Source organism: Sardina pilchardus, chromosome 19 (genome assembly GCF_963854185.1).
Source record: "Sardina pilchardus chromosome 19, fSarPil1.1, whole genome shotgun sequence".
Classification (NCBI taxonomy): Eukaryota; Metazoa; Chordata; class Actinopteri; order Clupeiformes; family Clupeidae; genus Sardina; species Sardina pilchardus.
In genome coordinates this window covers 30,150,597-30,168,839 of record NC_085012.1, presented here as the reverse complement: position 1 = coordinate 30,168,839, position 18,243 = coordinate 30,150,597, and the positions used below count along the sequence as shown (strand labels likewise).

At 39.0% G+C, this 18,243-nt stretch overlaps 1 protein-coding gene across 3 annotated transcripts in view; it reads right to left on the bottom strand.

The window, feature by feature from the left end:
- Positions 1-18,243, bottom strand: part of LOC134066199 (coagulation factor XIII A chain-like) — a 70,904-nt gene that overhangs the window by 33,504 nt on the left and 19,157 nt on the right. Inside the window, exons 2-6 of one of the 3 annotated variants that reach the window (XM_062521442.1) lie at positions 17,885-18,075; positions 17,329-17,508; positions 12,188-12,448; positions 11,919-12,037; positions 11,489-11,596 (exon numbers count right to left, since the gene is read on the bottom strand). In XM_062521442.1, coding sequence (XP_062377426.1) covers positions 11,489-11,596; positions 11,919-12,037; positions 12,188-12,448; positions 17,329-17,508; positions 17,885-18,047 — 831 coding nt within the window. In that variant the 5' untranslated portion in view covers positions 18,048-18,075. The remainder of the gene's footprint in view (positions 1-11,488; positions 11,597-11,918; positions 12,038-12,187; positions 12,449-17,328; positions 17,509-17,884; positions 18,076-18,243) is intronic. The other 2 variants (XM_062521444.1, XM_062521445.1) reach the window with 2 other exon arrangements.

The window sequence follows — 18,243 nt, the reverse complement described above, 5'->3', positions numbered from 1 at the left end:
TAACTTAAAATACAAGACACACAAAAAATAGGCATAGCCTATTAAAAGTTCAACAAAATATATGTTCAGCAACATATGTAGGGCTTGCTTAAGTGTAACTATTTCTGAGCAAATAAGGTAAACCAAATAAGAATAGCTATCTGGGATAAATAAATAAATAAAATAACAAAATCCTCCCATCAAGCAGACACACATTTTGCCTATGTGTGTCAACACAATCCATATGGTAGCAGGCCAGTAGCATTCCTCAGCACCATGGATAGCACTTTTCTGAAACACATGGGTAGCAGCAAATTAAGCAAATAAAAACCAACCTAGGACCACAAATATATATTCTAAATTTCACACAACAAATGTTCATTTTACCTTAGTTGTTCTTCTTCTTGAATTTATACTTTTTGTCTGACCGTACTGCATCCAGCATAGATTTCTCTTTCAATGCATAGCTGTAGAACTCTGTGCAGCTATATCCAAAGTTGCTTTTGACTTGAATCTCACTCTTGATAAGATCCACAGAGCACCGGTTTCGTTGGTCAGTCCATGCTGCAGTCATCAGTGAAAACACTCTTTCCACATGTGCATTTGTTACAGGGATGCTAAAGAGAAAGGATCCAAGTACAGTCAAATTTGGTGTGTTTGTACCTTGGAGCAAAGTTGACCACTTCTCCACAACAGGAACTGTTCTCTTTACAACCTCCTGCTGGCGTGGCAAAATCACACAGTATTCTTCATAGAGTTCATCCATGTTCAGTTTATCTCTCATCTGGAGGATCTCCACCACATCACAGAGATGGGAGAATGTGAATTCACTTTTCAGTCCTAACAATGCCACATGCTTGTGAAAGTTGCTGTCTGAGAAGTCATACCATTTGTCAAGGTAGCTAAGTGCAGTACTGTAAAAAATAGAGAAGTCCTGCTTGATTGCTGTTGCTTCACAATCTGGAAATTGTTGGAGAAGTGCACTTGTTTCAACTCCAAAAAAGGAGTCTGCCAGCCGCTGCTGGAGCTTTCTCTGAAGAGTGGATAGAATGTCATATAACTCACAGACAGTTACATTGTCTCCCTCCAACAGCAGTATGACATCATGAAATATCTTCAGTGCATTATGGAGGAAGGACAGATAGGCCTGTAACTGAAGAGGGAGCCCCTCACCGTGTTGATCCTTTTTAAAAAGCTTCCATAGCACCTTTGGGCAATGTTCCTCTCCTAATGACAGAAAGTAGGCCTTCACTGCAGGCCAGCTAACATGAAGCCTTGAGACAGCAGGCCATATACTTAGCCATCTTGTAGGTACATGCCTCAGAACAGCATGATAGTCTTGATCCACAAATTCAAACAATGATTTCAGTTCTTCTGTGCGCTTTGCAGATGAGGAGAAGTGACTGTAAATCTTGTTAGTTGTGGATTCAATGTCTATGTCTAGTTTGTCTCCAGCATGTTTGGCACAATTATGCACGACATGAGCCATACAATTACCCTTGATAATGCCAGCATGATCTGCCTTCAGTTTCTGATAAACAGAGTTGAATTTACCATAATTCACACTGGCGTTATCCGCAGTGTAAGCAGATATCATTTCCAGTCTTAGGCCATTCTCTATCAGTTTATTGGTTATCTGGCGGTGAATAGCTTCGGACGTTTCGGCGCTGTCTTCATAGAAATCAACAACGCTATTCTGTAACCCATGTTCGGGGGTCCAGTATCTCAATGCCAGGGGGAAAAGCTTGGTGCTGCCGTGGTTAGAGGCATCCGACGCCACTGAAAAAAACGGTGTGTGCGTACCACCCGCGAGCATTGGTGATGTTAGTTCTTGTATACATCTTTCCACTGAGACCGGAGCTAGGACGTCTGTTACAATAGATGTTGCTTTAGTGCGGCCACACGACATTTTCTTGCCTATTTCCGAATCTGGAAAAATGACTGGGGCTAACTTGTTAGAGCAGTCGAGAGAGCGGTATGAATGAGAGTGTTGTACGGCATGATAGACGTTAGTCACCTCTGCTGCCGAAACTTTGTCAGCCAGTGGGTCATTTGGCTTGTTAAAAAAAGACTGCACTGATTTACTCGTTTCTTGATGATGTGCTTTTTTTCTGTGGGACTCACATGCACCATGTCTCTTCACGTCATATTCTCCACCATGCCCCACAGAAAAACTGCTTTTGCATAACGTGCAAAAAGCTCTCTCTGATTCACCACTGACAGGTCTTAACCAAGGGTATGTTGCGGTCCATTCTCCATTGAAACAGCACCTTCTCTTTTTCGTGGCCACACTAGCCATGGCTGCTTAACCTGCGCCAGAGCGGCAGCTGCACGCTTTCCAATTTGAGATTGTTGACAGTTCGTGCACCAGGCAACAGTTTGATTGACGTACGATTCAGCCTATCGACTAGCGCTTGTATTGCTCTCCTCTAAACTATTGGACATAAGTTAGCAGTAGGCCTACGCCTATGGACGTATCCGTGTATTTATTTTTTTTAGGCAGGGACGAATGAAAAAGCGGGACAGATGCTCAATTTGCGTGAGGCGGGACAAAGGGTAAAATTGCTGTACGGTACAACGCAAAGCGGGACAGGTGGTCACCCTAGATTCAGTATACTCCAAAAAAAAAAAACCTTTAACCGACAAAAGTGAAGTGTTCCTTTAAGGTTCTCGTGAGCTTTTGGCAGACCAGACCAGTCACTAAGCCATGGGGTCAGGTTGCAACCAACCCAGGTCAGACCTGGTTTTGTTGGTTAAAGTTTTTTTTTTTTGCTGAATCTAGTAGAGTAGGTGTACCTCTTTAACATTTAAGAGGGTGCCCGGTGATATCCCTTGGGCAATTTTGTATATTAAGCCTTTCTTGTCCAATGTGTTGAATATAAGGCGGATATGGATGAGTTTCCTCTCTCACTCGGAGAACAAAATCTCCACTTCACAAGCATCTACATACACCAAACTTTTCAGTCTTATACCTAACCATGTTTAGAAGGATTTTGCAGAGGGGTTTGTTGATATATGATTCTTAGCCTGATTTACATGACATTTTATTCCAAAAAACATGGCGAAAATTGATTTTTTAAAGGCTGGTATAGTATTTTCTGATTTACTGAATAACTAAATGAGATATCCATAATTCCCTCTCTAAAATACTTTTCATCTCTTATGTCAACAAAATGAAAAGAAACAAATTGAAACTGGCTTTGTCCAATGTTCAGATTTGATCTTTTTACGTTTATGCAAATCAGCGCATATTTAATTACATCATACCTAATTTGCATATTCAAACATTACATTTCAGAAAACTTGTAATACATTTATTTTTCATATTGATCTAAGTAATCAACTGGTGAAGTTTCATAGTGATATCTGCTTCTTAATTTTTTTACCCTATTCACCTGTAGTATATCCGCCTTATAGTCAACACATTGGACAAGAAAGGCTTAATATACGAAATTGCCCAAGGGATATCACCGGGCACCCTCTTAAATCTTAAAGAGGTACCCCTAGTCTACTAGATTCTGCAAAAAAAAAAAAACTTTAACCGACAAAGCCAGGTTCACCTAAATTATGGCATTTGGCTCCCGGACTAGAATAGACTATTTTCTTATGCAAAAAGAAGACAGAGATAGAGTCAAAGAATGTCGAATAGGTGTGACTGATATATCAGATCACAGTGCTCTATATCTAACTATTTACTTAAAAGGCAGAAAGAGAAGTACATTGTGGAGATTGAATGTAGGTATATTAAACAATGAGCTTACAACAGAGCAAATCAAATTAGAAATTCATAATTATCTGCAAGAAAATGACAATGGTGAAACAAAACCAATCATACTGTGGGATGCCTTAAAGGCTGTCATACGTGGTAAATTAATAGCCATTACTAATGGCCTCAAAAAAGCAAAATTGGCACAGTACCAATCTCTTCAAGCAGAATTAAGGGCAACAGAATACAAACACAAAGAAAAGCCAGAAGACAGAACTCAGCAACAACTGAAAGAGACACGAAATAAGATAAACAAACTGTTGCAAGACGAAGTAGAGATCAAAGCTAGATATCTCAAACAAACATATTATGAACTAGGTCCAAAGGCTGCCAAATTGTTAGCAAGGAAACTGCGCAAGCAGCAAGCGGAAAGAACTGTTCATAAAATACAAGACCCCAAATCGAACCAACTTACATATGACCCAAAGGAAATTGAAAATGTATTCAGAAATTACTATAAGGAACTCTATACCCAGACCTGTGTCACAGATAGAGAGGAGACTAAATCTTTTCTTAACTTGCTGGACTTGCCCTCAATAGGCAACATACAAAATAAACATATAACATCACCAATAACTGCAGAGGAGATCCAGAAAGCAATAGGAAAATTAAAAACATCTAAGGCACCAGGCAGTGATGGATTTCCACCTGAGTGGTATAAAAAACTCAACCAAGAGTTGACTCCACTTCTTCTCACTACCTTCAACTGGATTTTGAAAAAAAACTGTATTCCTCCATCATGGAAGGAAGCGATTATTACAGTGCTCCCCAAACCTCAAAAAAATAAGGAATTATGTCAAAATTATAGACCCATATCAATTTTAAATGTTGACTATAAGATTTATACTTCAATTATAGCTAGTAGATTACAGACAATTATACCAGATATTATTGATGAGGACCAAACAGGTTTTGTTAGAGGACGTCAAACGCAAGATAATTTTAGAAGGACACTGCTTATTATAAATAGAATTCAAAAAAACAAATCACCAACAGCATTGATTAGTCTTGACGCTGAAAAAGCATTTGATATGGTTAATTGGGAGTATTTATATATGACATTGGAGAGATTTGGTTTTGAAAAGAAAACTATACAGTGTATTAAATCCATATACAATGAGCCAACAGCAAGAGTAAAAGTAAATGGTTCTTGTTCAGACAAATTCATATTAGAGAGAGGAACTAGACAAGGATGCTGCTTAAGTCCCATCTTATTCGCTATATATATTGAAACTTTGGCTCAAATGATCAGACAAGATTCCTTCTTAAAGGGAGTAGACATGAATAACAAAAATCATATAATTAGCCTTTTTGCAGATGATGTGATGGTCTACTTAAATGATCCAGTGAAGTCTTTTGATAGGTTAATGCAGACCCTGGCAAAATATGGTCACTACTCTGGTTATAAACTAAACATATCAAAGACCCAGACAATCCTGTTCCATATTGTTCCTACGAGGGGTTTGTCAGAGTACAACCTACAATGGGAAGCAAAATCTCTTAAATATTTGGGAGTAAACATAACCAAAAACCTTTCTGAATTATATAACAGTAATTATAATGAAGTAGATAATATGATCAGAGCAGACATTGAAAGATGGTCTACCTACCCTATGGACTTTACAGACAGGATAAATGCAATTAAGATGAATATACAACCTAGGCTCTTGTATTTATTCCAGTCACTCCCAGTAGAGGTGCCTCTAGCACAGTTCACAAAATGGGACAAACTAATATCAAGATTCATATGGGAGGGTAAAAGACCTAGAGTGCGATATACTACTCTCCAATTACCCAAAGATAAAGGAGGAATGGCACTTCCAAGTTTAAGGGATTACTTCTATGCAGCACAAATTCGACCACTTCTGTGTTGGTGTAGTAATGACTCAGTGGCCCGCTGGAAAGATATAGAAATTAACACTTGTTCCTGCCCAATCCAAACATGTATTGGCGAAAGGGAAACTCCTTCCAAGATTAAGGATCAGATTGACCCAGTATCATCTTTTACACTAGACACATGGCACTCTGTAGTTAAACAGTTGAAGATAGGGAGGGAGCTCAGTCTTCTAAGATGGATTGCATATGACATAGAATTCAAACCAGGGAAAATGGACACCACATACAGAAGTTGGGTAGTTGCAGGTATAACTGCTCTCTGTACAACTATGAAGGATGGAGAAATGAGGAGTTTCCAAGATATAAAAGATACTTTTGGTTTAAGAAATTCAGATTTGTTCAGATATTTACAGGTGAGGGACTATTGGGAAAAAAGAATTAAAAAGAAGAATGAAGAGGTTCATCCCCTCATCAAAGTATTTGTGATGTCATACTATAGAGAAATTCCTAGAGCAATTTCAATTCTTTACTCTTGTTTAATGGAATCTAAACAATATTCCACACTATATATAAAGAGCAAATGGGAGAAAGAGCTAGGCGAAGAAATCCAAGTCGAGACCTGGTATGACATGTGGAGATGTCAACGGACTACCACACAATCTCAAAGGTGGAGAGAGTTTGCTTGGAAGAACCAGATTCGCTACTTTATCACCCCTTTAATTACAAGTAGACAACTTTCAACACAACACACATGCTGGAGACAATGTGGCGATATAACACCAAATCATACACACATCTTTTGGAGCTGTAAGAAAATAGAGCCTTTTTGGAAAGAGGTTCATGCCATTTTATGTGAGATACTGGGTTATGCAATTCCTTTTACATGTATGGTCCTATACCTAGGAGACTTTGGGGATCATGTACCCAGAGAGGACCAATATTTAGCAAAGATCTTGCTTACAGCGAGCAAGAAGTCTATCACCAAGAATTGGCTGAAAGCAAACATACCAAATCGTGAACAATGGTTTGCTATAATTGAGGAAATCCAAGGGATGGAAAGGATGACATACAAATTAAAATTGAAAGAAGAGTTATATGAAAAAAACTGGGGAAAATGGTTACAAAAGGAAATGAATGTAGACATAACTAACTAATTAAAACAAAAATGTAAAGTATGAATGTCCCCTCATGTTTCAGGCCTCCTTATCTTATTTTTATTTTATTTTGTTTTGTTTACATTTATTTGTTTTTTGTTTCTTTTTGTCTATGGATGTAAATGCTGATTATTGACTGTTGAATACCAATAAAAACAAAGTTAAAAAAAAAAAGAGGAAAAAATCCCAAAATTACATCAATAAAACAAAATTTTCCATTAAAAACCATGAACGTGAATTAGGTAACACACACTAACCCGGAGGACTGAGCTATCTTCATACAGCGGTGCTCGGGGAGCAGTGAAGGGTTAGTTGCCTTGTTCAAGGGCACTTCAGACATGGATGTGGATATAGGAGAGCAGCGCTCAACCATTTCCCCGACCAACATTTTTCCTACTGGTCGGGGATTGAACCAGCAACCCTTCAGCTACAAGCCCGAAGCCCTATCCAGTAGGGCACTGTAGCTGAGATTGGATGAAGGGAGTGTTTTACCTTGTTTTCTTACCATAGAATATATGCAACTTTGGTTTATCAAATATGCTATTTTCCAACCCTATTAGCTTTTCTCAGTAGCATTTCTCAGATCAGAATTGAAACTAGAAATGCATTTCCTGAAGGAAATACCAGTGCATGCAAATATGTTGCTTGGATGTTGCTAGGGTACTTGAAGTGGTTGCTTAGGTGTTGCTAAGGTAAACATAATGGTTTCTAAAGCCTACCTTACTTTGACAGACTTAACAAAGATTTTTGAAAGACTACAGTCTCAGACCCTCTCACATCTAAAGACAATTCATCCAGTTTCTAGTCACAGTCTAGTCACAGGCCAGTCTCAGATTAGGATTTTGCAAAGACTGTGGGTCACTGTTTACAAGATTCCTTCAAATTATTTCCATTGTGCACTACATATCAACACGAACTCATATACGATAAACTACTCATATCAAAGTATTTTTTTCGCGTTTCTGCAGCATTGTTTGATGTGTGACATCACTAACAGATATAGAGTTGTTCTGTCACGTAGAATAGCCGACTAATAAATTATAAGAAATGAAATAACAAATAATCATATGTGACCCTGTAAAGCGGAACTAGTCGTTTCGGTAAAATTTACTAAATTAAGTTATTATGCTCACGTGAACGGCCATAAACTAAGCTTTCCAACGAGATGTATATCGAGGGTATTACACAAACTATCGCTAAGATAACCGTATCCAAAGTTGACATGGTTCTCCTGTCATGATATGCCAGAAGAGGAGAAATCACCTTTTTAAGCGGCGCGTGCACAACGGGAATGACAGCAACTGTGTTGAATCTTCGCCAGGTTTAACAGTCAAAACCTATGTTTTTCCATGAAATGCGTTCACGATATGAAACGGTAGACTGTATACAGTCAAATTATGCGAAAACGTGAAATTCAACATTTTAACTCGGAAGTTTGTTATTGTTGATTTTCTCAAAATAGGCTAACGTTGTGCGCAAGACGACTGATTTCGCTTTGAATGGTCACATATAGGCTACAGCTGTCGCCTATTTTGCCCCTTCCTGTTTCGTGTTCGAGCGAGGTTACTATTGGTTTTTAATGTTCACGTCACTATTTGCATGAGCCACGACTGAAAAGACTTCCGATAATATCAAACATGTTTGATATTGTCGTAACGGCAAAACTAGAAAAAGACTGACTCCGACGGACTTACAACCGCTAAGATTGGCACCTTACACTAAACCAGGGGTAGGCAACCTATGGCACGGGTGCCACTGCTGGCACGCCGAGGCATAATCACTGGCACGCGCCACCAGTAGCAGCAAAAAAAAAAAAAAAATCTCAGACTGACAAAGTGACAAACTACGAACCCCAGATAAAAAAGCTCAGCCAAGAAAAGCAAGGACAGGGATCACACTGACTGGTAGGCAAGATATTTTAGCCTCAGCCCACACGGTTTAGTTAAATAGGCCTGCTGTTGCCTATAAAATGTTGTGGCCGTTTCGTTTGTTATGCATGGCTATAATAATAATAATAACATTTTTATTAGCACATTATCAATGTGAAGTAAAATTCCAAATTTGTAGAAGTATATTCCCGTTGTTTGTGTGTGTTTTTTAACCATTATTGTTGATAGTGGCACACTCATTGACTAGAAATTTTGAAGTTGGCACTGGGGGTCTCAAAGGTTGCCGACCCCTGCACTAAACGATTTAGATGACGGGAGCGCGCCGCGATTCTAGTACAACTCCCCGATTTTGGAAATTTAGTCGCCGACTGTTAAAACAGGCCAAAATCGTGCAATGTGAGCCAGCCTTAAGCTGTATAAAGTGGATTTTATGCTGGTTGCTAGGGTAATCAGGTTGAGTGCTAAGGTGGGTGCAAGGTTGACATTATGGCAGTGGTTGCTTAGTTATTGCTAGGGTACTTGGGATGGCTGCTGCGGTGTTGCTAGGGTAGATATGGTGGTTGCTATGCTAAATAAAGCAGTTGCTATGATGGTTGCTAGGGTAATTTAGATGGTTGCTAGGGTATTGCTAGGGTAATCACAGAGATTAGTATGCTATAAAATGTGTTTGCTATGTTGGTTGCTAGGGTAATCATGGTGATTACTAAGGTGGTTGCTATAGTGGTTTTATGGAAGTGGTTGCTAGGGTACTTGATATGGTTGCTAGGCTATTGCTAGGGCAATAAAAATAGTAACTTTTCTATAAAAAGTGGTTGCTATGTTGGTTGCTAGTGTACTTAAAATTGTCAGCTGGCGACACGTAGAGTCAATGCAGCACAACAACATTAGTTGATTACGAGTCTTGGCCATTATTTGCACATCATATTGTGAAATGTGGGCTATTTATTTTAAGCTATGCAACAGCCTATAATGAAAACGGTAGTCTTATCAGAAGATATCAGGAATTAAAAGGGAATGTGAAGCCTATTTAGAGACAGTGACTATTTATATCACCATTTGGGCCGCCACAAGACAGGACAAACGCAGATTACAACGCATAGTCTAATTTAGACTGCGCAAAAAATCACCGGTGCCCCCCTGCCCTCCCTCCAGGACTTGTACACTGGTAGGACCAGGAAGTGGGCAGAGAAAAATCATCAAAGACCCCACACATCCTGCATACTCCCTCTTTAACCTTCTCCCCTCTGGCAGGTGCTACAGATCCCTGCACATAAAAACAACCAGACACAAGAACAGCTTCTTTCCCTCTGCCATCACTGTACTGAACTGCAGTTAAGTAAGGCCATTCCATCCTTTCCCATTCACTAACTTATCCCTTACATTTCATACCTATTATCCCATATGCATTTTGCACACATTACATGCATACATTTGCACTATTACTTTGGCACTTTATATCCACTCCACTCCATGTGTACTTGTCTTGACGCTATGCTTATTTGTATTTTGTATATTATGTAATAGGTCTATGTGCCTACAGTACATGTATATTATTGTCAGGGGCAGATTTGGCAATTTGAGTGCCCAAGGCGAACACAGCCATGGGGGCCTTCCATATGTTCTTTATACAAAAATGCAGGAAGGGCCACCCCTAGGGCATCTGTCAATAGCCTATGCCAACTGTCATACAATATGATAACAGTAGTATGTTGCTTATATTGTACAGTATGTGTCTTACTATGTGCATTACTATTGTTTGAATGTTTACTACTACATATCTATTGCACTACTACATGTCTACTTGTTAAATGTACAAAGAGTTTTAACATCTACTGAAGTCAAATACCTTGTGAGTATTCAGTGTGTAAGTATTCTTGGCCATTAAAACTGATTCTGATTCTGATTGTTGCTAACTGGCCTATCAAAACATTTCAGATTTTGAAGATCTGTCCTTCCTCGAAACCTGTGACGAATGGGGTCGGTTTCACACATTTGTCCATGCCTAGAACATTTGCCGGGCGTTTTCACATAATCTTGACTATTCTTGAGTAAACATTCCCATGATTGATGTCATAGATTGATGTTATAAGAAATTATAAGCATATGACCCCCCCCCCCCCCATCTGAAATGTACTCTTTTTATTAACAATCTGGGCCTTCCCTCATTAATTACAGAAGAATCAAACTTTTTAGAACAACCCGTCACCCCTGAGGAACTCATCAAAGCCTTACAAAGCATGCAAAACAACATATCACCTGGAGCCGACGGACTACCGGCAGAATTCTGCAAACACTTTTGGGATGGCAGATAGATGTTGTGTGATTGGATAAGACGGGTCATTTATTTATTTAATTTAAAAGTACTTATTAAGCTGTCATTCGCCGGCAGCGTTTCTTGCCCGCCAGGTATCCATGGTAGTCACGTGACTGCAAAGTATGAATAGGTTTCTTCTTTTCTGTAAATCTCCAACAACGTAACATGTGGAGTGGGTCGCCCAAGATTTAGGCCTATAGGTTTACATATGAACGAAGAAAGAACCATGTTTTCTGGCCAGGAATGATGGCTTTTCATGGTACTTTGCCTTCGAGCACCGCTGGTTGGACAGGCAGCTCACTGCTCTGGGTTAGTGTGTGATTCACCTCGCTGTGTGTTCACTGTGTGTTCACTGTGTGTTCACTGTGTGTTCACTGTGTGCTGTGTGTGTTCACTAATTCAGTTAAATGCACAGACTGAATTTCCCTTACGGGATCAAAAAAGTGTTCTATTCTATTCTACTCATTGTGTCTCACTCATAAGTTGCTTTGGTTAAAACCATCTGTCAACTGATGTGTAAAATATCCTACTCATCTCAGGTCATGCTTACCATTTGAGAAGCTCTCCGTGCTACCAAAGCAACTTTTTTTCTATCTTCCAACACCATTTCTGACATGTTCAAGCAATGGAAACAGGCATCCAGAACACCATGTTTGAACTGCTTGGAAAAATAATTTGCTTTAGATGCAGGCTACATGTTGGGCAGGCCATGATCAATACTTAACCCACAACCCCATTTATGTACAGTAGATGAAAAATATAAATAAATAAAATACCTATTTCATTTTAATTTTAAACTCCTTACCTTACAGTTGAATTAGAGGCACTTGTAACTAATTAAACTCTATTTGATTCAACTCTATCAACCCTAAAATGTAGGATCATCATCCTCATCGTCATCATCATCAGAGACTCTGGAATGAAAATGCACTGAATGCTGGCACTAAAAATTTAAGTAATATTTGAATGGCTGTTTTTACCTGTCCGAAGTCCCATGGCCTGCTGGATACATGGTTAGTCTCTCCATTGAAGATTATTCCTCGTTCATTGAGAACGTATTCATTCCGCTGAGCTTCATCATTCAAGAAGACGTCATCATCTACAGTAAAATACAAACAATACAGCATGACAAATACTTGTTTTGATCTAGTTTGAGATTAGAATGAATATACCATGGACTATGGCTACAATTATGATGAATATTTAATTCTTAATGACTCTTAAGAATCTAAATAATTTTAAATCTTACCTTGGCACCATGCATTGAACAGGACATAAATGTCTGTTTCGAGGTCTGTCCGTTGTTTTCCCCAATGAGGTACCGACACAGTCAGATAGACGTGATATTTTCCGACAATGCTTTTTGCTGAAGGTGTTATGTCCACACTAATTCTGTTATATGTCAGATTGAGTTCCCCTCTCTCCCACATATTCTTACAATCATCTGGATATGGACACTTGTTTAGAAGCACAATGTTATAGGTAGCCTTGCCAGAGCGGGAGTTTTTACCTGTAAAATGATGGGGCTAGACATTAAAACAATTCCCTTCAAAGGCTTGATAAAAATATACAATGATTGATTGATTGTCACAACCTCTTACAGTAAAATAAAAACATGTGACAGGAAAAAAGAGGTATTAGATATGTGATTGATCTTCTTTTCTCTCTCCAAACCATAGTCCAAACAGTTGGGGCTGTATTTGAAACCAAGAGCCAAGAAAAAGTATTGTACATATTGTAATACTACAGTACCACTGGAAACAAAACTACATTCATGGCCATTTAGTTTTACCTTTCAAGTAAAAAAGAACCCACAGTCGGGTGTTGTGGTGCTCTGACTATACTATAAGAGACTAAAAAGGCCCAATGAGTGTGTGAAAGAATCCTACAAATGTGGGCTTTGATGATCAGCCATTTTTCTGGAAAGAGTAGTGAGGGGAATTGTGTTATTTTAGAAACGATTCATATAGATTTTTGCAACTAGTGTTTTTTTACTTGCTAGGACCCCATTGAATACAAAACAACCTGTTTCCAATTTTTTTCATCATTTTTAGTGCCAAAATTCAAAATGGCGGTCAATGTATGGTATGCAGAAAAATCACAAAAAATAACATAGTATAGTAATTCCGTGACTATTCTAATATATTTTGTTGACTGATTTGACTTCTATACACCCTATACATCTCATTTTGAGATTTAGACATCATCTTGGCCCTGAAATCCAAGATGGCCACCATCTGGTAGAGCGAAAACATCATTTTTAATACACAAATGAACTTTTTAACCAGAGCAGCTACAATGATGCATGAAGACAGTTTTTGTGGTAAATTGACCATAAGGATTGTGATTTTGACATCGTTTTGACATTAGCTCATTGTTTTGACCCCAAAACCCAAGATGGCCACCATCTGGGAAGGCAAAATGTGACGTTTAGAAGAAACACTGCCTTTGACACCATAGATCATGACATACTACTTGATAGGCTTGAACATACCATAGGCATCCAAGACTCAGCACTCACTTGATTAAGATCATACCTTACCAACTGTCGACAATTTGTACTGGTCCATAACGAACCATCTACCCAGATTATGATAAAATATGGAGTGCCTCAAGGCTCAGTACTGGGGCCCCTCTTATTTTCCCTGCATTATGCTTCCCCATGGTTCTTAAATTAGGAAACATTACATTCATTTCCATTCTTATGCAGATGATACACAATTATACTTTTCCATAAAGCCTGATGAATTAACCCTGTTAGGCAAACTTGACACAATCATGTATAAGATATATAAAAACCAGAGCACCTAAAATGATGCATGAAGACATTTTTTGTGGTAAATTGACCATAAGGATTGTGTTTTTGACATCCTTTTGACATTAACACATTGTTCTGACCCCAAAACCCAAGACGGCCACCATCCAAGAAGTTTAAAGTAATAGAAGATTAGTCCGAATCAGAGCATTCTGCCTCACTAGACTCTGAATCACCACTATCTGATGAAATTCTACTCTGCACATCATCATTTTCATTTTCTTCCCAATCATACTCGCACTACTATCTTCCGTGCTGTCTTCAACTGCCCTTAATGCAGGTAGATGAGTTGGAAGAGCAGGTATTGTGTTGCGGACAGGGCGACAATGACCATCCACCAACTCCCATCCATGTCTGATTGGCATGGGATGGTGCTCAGGGAGGGATGGCGTACTAGATATGCCAAGTAGTTGTCACAGAGGCAGCGTTGGCACAAGCTATCTTCATCTGGGGTGAGACTGATAGATGATCTATTTTTCATGCTCTTCCACTTCACTGCACCTGCCTCTGCCATGGTGCTACTCTTGTGGTACTCTTGTGACCACAGATGACATGTCTTGTGAACTTGGATACTTCCTGCAACACTTCCTCCTCAAGGTCAAGGCTAAAGCATTTAACACATTGCTTTGTAGCGTAAGTAACATGGGGCATCTACAAAAATTGATATGAGGCTACCTGACTGACATTGCACAAACTGTTGATGCAGAGATAGTTTACTCTGGTGGCCCCCACTGTACTAACTTGTCAACCCAGCAACCAATACAGAACTTCTGCTTTCACCAGTCTGAGGCAAACACTATCATCTCAACACTATCATCTTCTCCACTTACGCAATGCTGCGAGAATCAGGCTATCATGGACCTGTTGTCCTTGATTCTGCTGGTAATGATGCCTATGTCGAACCAGCGTTAATCGCAAAGCAACTTTCTGGTATGCTCTACATCAAGAGAAAGTAGAATATGGTAGCCTATTCGAGATTATTAGTAGAGATCCTGCTGACTATATCTTTGAATATTCTTCAAGGACTGAGATACTGCATACTGAGCTGCAGGGATATCTAACATCATTCTACTGGTGACTTCTGCTTTTCAAACAGTTCTTCCTATAGGCTTCCTCTTATTATTACAGTGCATGAAAATGCACACTGTTTTTCCTAGGCTTCTTCTACTTCTTATTATTATTCCACTTACCACTTTTTCCATACACTTTTTTGTGCACCGTTTAACTTAGAAACTTCATTCAAACCTTTTACACTTTTTAATACTATAGACGGTTTTAACGGTAACAACATCAACAATCGAGCAATGTTCTATGCATAGACCTAAAAGAAATGGACAAACAGACTCCGTTGTTCTCAATGGGAGGGGGCTGAAACAAAATTCTGTTTACTTTCCGGTTACATGCTGCCACTCAGACATGCCATCACTACGACATGCTTCCATTTAGACATGCCTCTATTTCGACATGCTGCTATTTCGACATGCTGACAATCCGACACATTTTAGTACCCCCATTCCGACAGTTTACAAATCCTATTTTTTTCCAAGTCAATTTAACGGACCCTATGAGCCCGACGGACGCACAGTGCGTCAAAAAACACACCCATTCTTCTCTGTTACATTGCTCCGCAATTATTAGTCACAGCGAGATGAGACCTATGACAGAGCAGAACTGGGGCTTTCCAACGAGACTAGACACGTGTCTGTACGATCAAGTATGAAAATAAAATAAAATCATGAATTTAAATCAAAGTATATCATATTTACAGTCTATATTGCTCTGCGTTCACCCACAAAGCCACTGCTCTCGCTTGAATTACTCCGGGACCAGGCATCACACAGACATAACACGCATATCAAATGAAAGAGGAGAAACAGAGCTTTCCATTGATACAAACACATCGATCCTTTTGTGTTATAAAAACAGACGAAGTGACAAACAAATAAGAATGTCATATAGCTTTGGCTACCGCTACTTTCGTTTGATTTACTCGTGAAACCGTGGTCAAAAAGATATGGCTTACATGTCAGATAAAAGAGGAGAGCTAGAGCTATCCACAGATACCAAATACAACCTTCTAGGCCATAAAACAGACAAATAACTTAATAACTTAATTTAGCTCCACTTAGTCCGCGAATAATGAGACAGAGAAGAATGGACTTATATTAAAACTGCTGGCTTTGGGCGGTTTTATTTATTTATTTTCCGGGGACGTAGTCAATGCGCTGGGGGGAAACCCTATATGTCATGCAGTCATCCTAAGTTAGATACCGCATGTCAGTTTTTATATGTTTCCCCACAGTTTATTGGGGGAAACAATCCCCTATAGGTCCAGGGCTAAAAGTAGTTTTTATTCTTACCAGAAGGCCTAGTCTACTACTGAATAGGTTGAACTGCGTGCGTAGTGCGACGAGAAATGTTCGTATTGCTGAAATAACTCTTAATGTCCAACCGTGTCCATTACACACTACATATATTTATAGGCTATTGTTTTATTTTAGTGTTTTTTGTCCACTACCCATGGCAAACATAGTTTAAACGTTCGCCATTACTTAGGCCTATTTCTTTTCGGCTTTCACAATCAGCTACAGCTGCGCCGATGGTTACCATGAAAACTTGCCATATCTATACAGAACTGCTTTCACTTCCCCGAGTCGCGCACGCAACAGACACATAACCATATCAAGTCTTCACAATGACATTTTACATTTTACACAATTGGATATAGTTATGAGCCCCTGCCCTCCAAAATCTCCGTGCATGTCCGGGGTGGGCTAGATTAAACGTCTTTGACAGAGAGGAGATACTTATTGGTATCTATTTATTTAGAAAGGTATTGTTGAGAAACTACCAAGTTATGTTTCAAGCATGCTTGTTTTGAATTCTGGTCCCTATCAGACCAGATCAAATGACTGTTTGATGCTCAAGGTTCTTCATATCCATTCTGAGTTGGGAAATTCTGCCTTTTGTTATAGTGCCCCTACTTCCTGGAATAATCTTCAATGCGATATATAAACTTAACTCTCTACTTACCTATAATGAATTCAGATCTGTAATCAACTATGTCAAATTGTACCTGTTTTAAGTAAATGTAATTTTATTGTTTTATTATTAATATTTTATGCATTTTTATTTTAGGCTTATAGCCTACTTTTTACCACTTTTATCTAAGGGATAATGCATAGAATGCTGATCATTAACCTGGTTTTGCCTTGAAGGTACTTATTTTCCGATTAATGACCACCATTCTATACATTATCCCGCTTATTATACGGCTACTTGCCAAAACGAGAAAAGAAACTTAACACAATGTGTATTTAGCAATGACTTGCATGGCTACCGTGTCGTGGTTTCCGCTAACAAAATAAATAGTTTGCCTCACAGGTAGCACTGGACAGTTTCAGGCATGGCAATGTCTTACTACCTGACTTTCACTTTCAATCAAATTCCATTGCTGCAGAGTGATATGAAAGACCTAGTAGAATTAGAAGCACAAACTCTGTTGCCATTGACAGCGGTCATTATTTTTTCAGCGGTCCTCTAGTCGAAAATAATGATAGAACAACGAAACTTACCAATTACAAACTCCAACATGGCATAGTCTGTAGAAACATCGTATGGACGGTTGAAAGTGAGTGTCATTGTGAACTTCTGACCCCGCCGTATGATGAGATCATGATGTTTAAATTTGTCGGTCCGATGTTCCCTGGTATTTACACTCTTGTGCAGGTCCAACTTCACCAATTTCAAGCCTGCTTGCACGAAAAAAGGAAACGATACTCAAGCTGTACTGAATTAGTTGCATTTTTAGATCAGTTTTGTCTGACATCTTGATTCCACTCTTTGCGACACTGTCACTTAAATGTAATAATAGTAGGCCTATAAACCTCAGGCTATTTTCCCACTATCAATCCATGATATGCAATGTTATTGTCTGCACAATGTCAGCTAGAAAGACACCAACAAAATTATGATGATCTATAAAGAAAGTGCTACCATGCCTATTGTTCTTCAATCAAACAATTTACCTCTCTCTTTCTTTCTCTCTGCCCCTCACACACACACACACACACACACACACACACACACACACAAATGCATATAGTACATGCACTATAATGCATGGCATACCATACTGATCATTTGATGTGATAGGTCCACGAGGTAGTGCTCCTTTAAAAGGTTCAAATTCAGGTAGGTCATCCTTCTCAGCATCAGATGTTCCCTTTGGGGCATTTTGTTTCCCACGGTAGCGCATGTTGAAATCAGGAAGAAGCTGCTTTGGATGTTCCATTATGTTTATTGGAGCAGTTTCTTATAAGCTGTAGGGTAGAATCAACATTGAGACACATACTATTCACCATGACAACTGGGAGATGAGCAAATTAATGTACAGATTCATGACCCTATTTTACAACTAGTGCATCGTGGTGAAAAGCTTGACGCAAGTTTTGTTCCTATCTTTATCTAATCTACAGTCATTTGTGCAT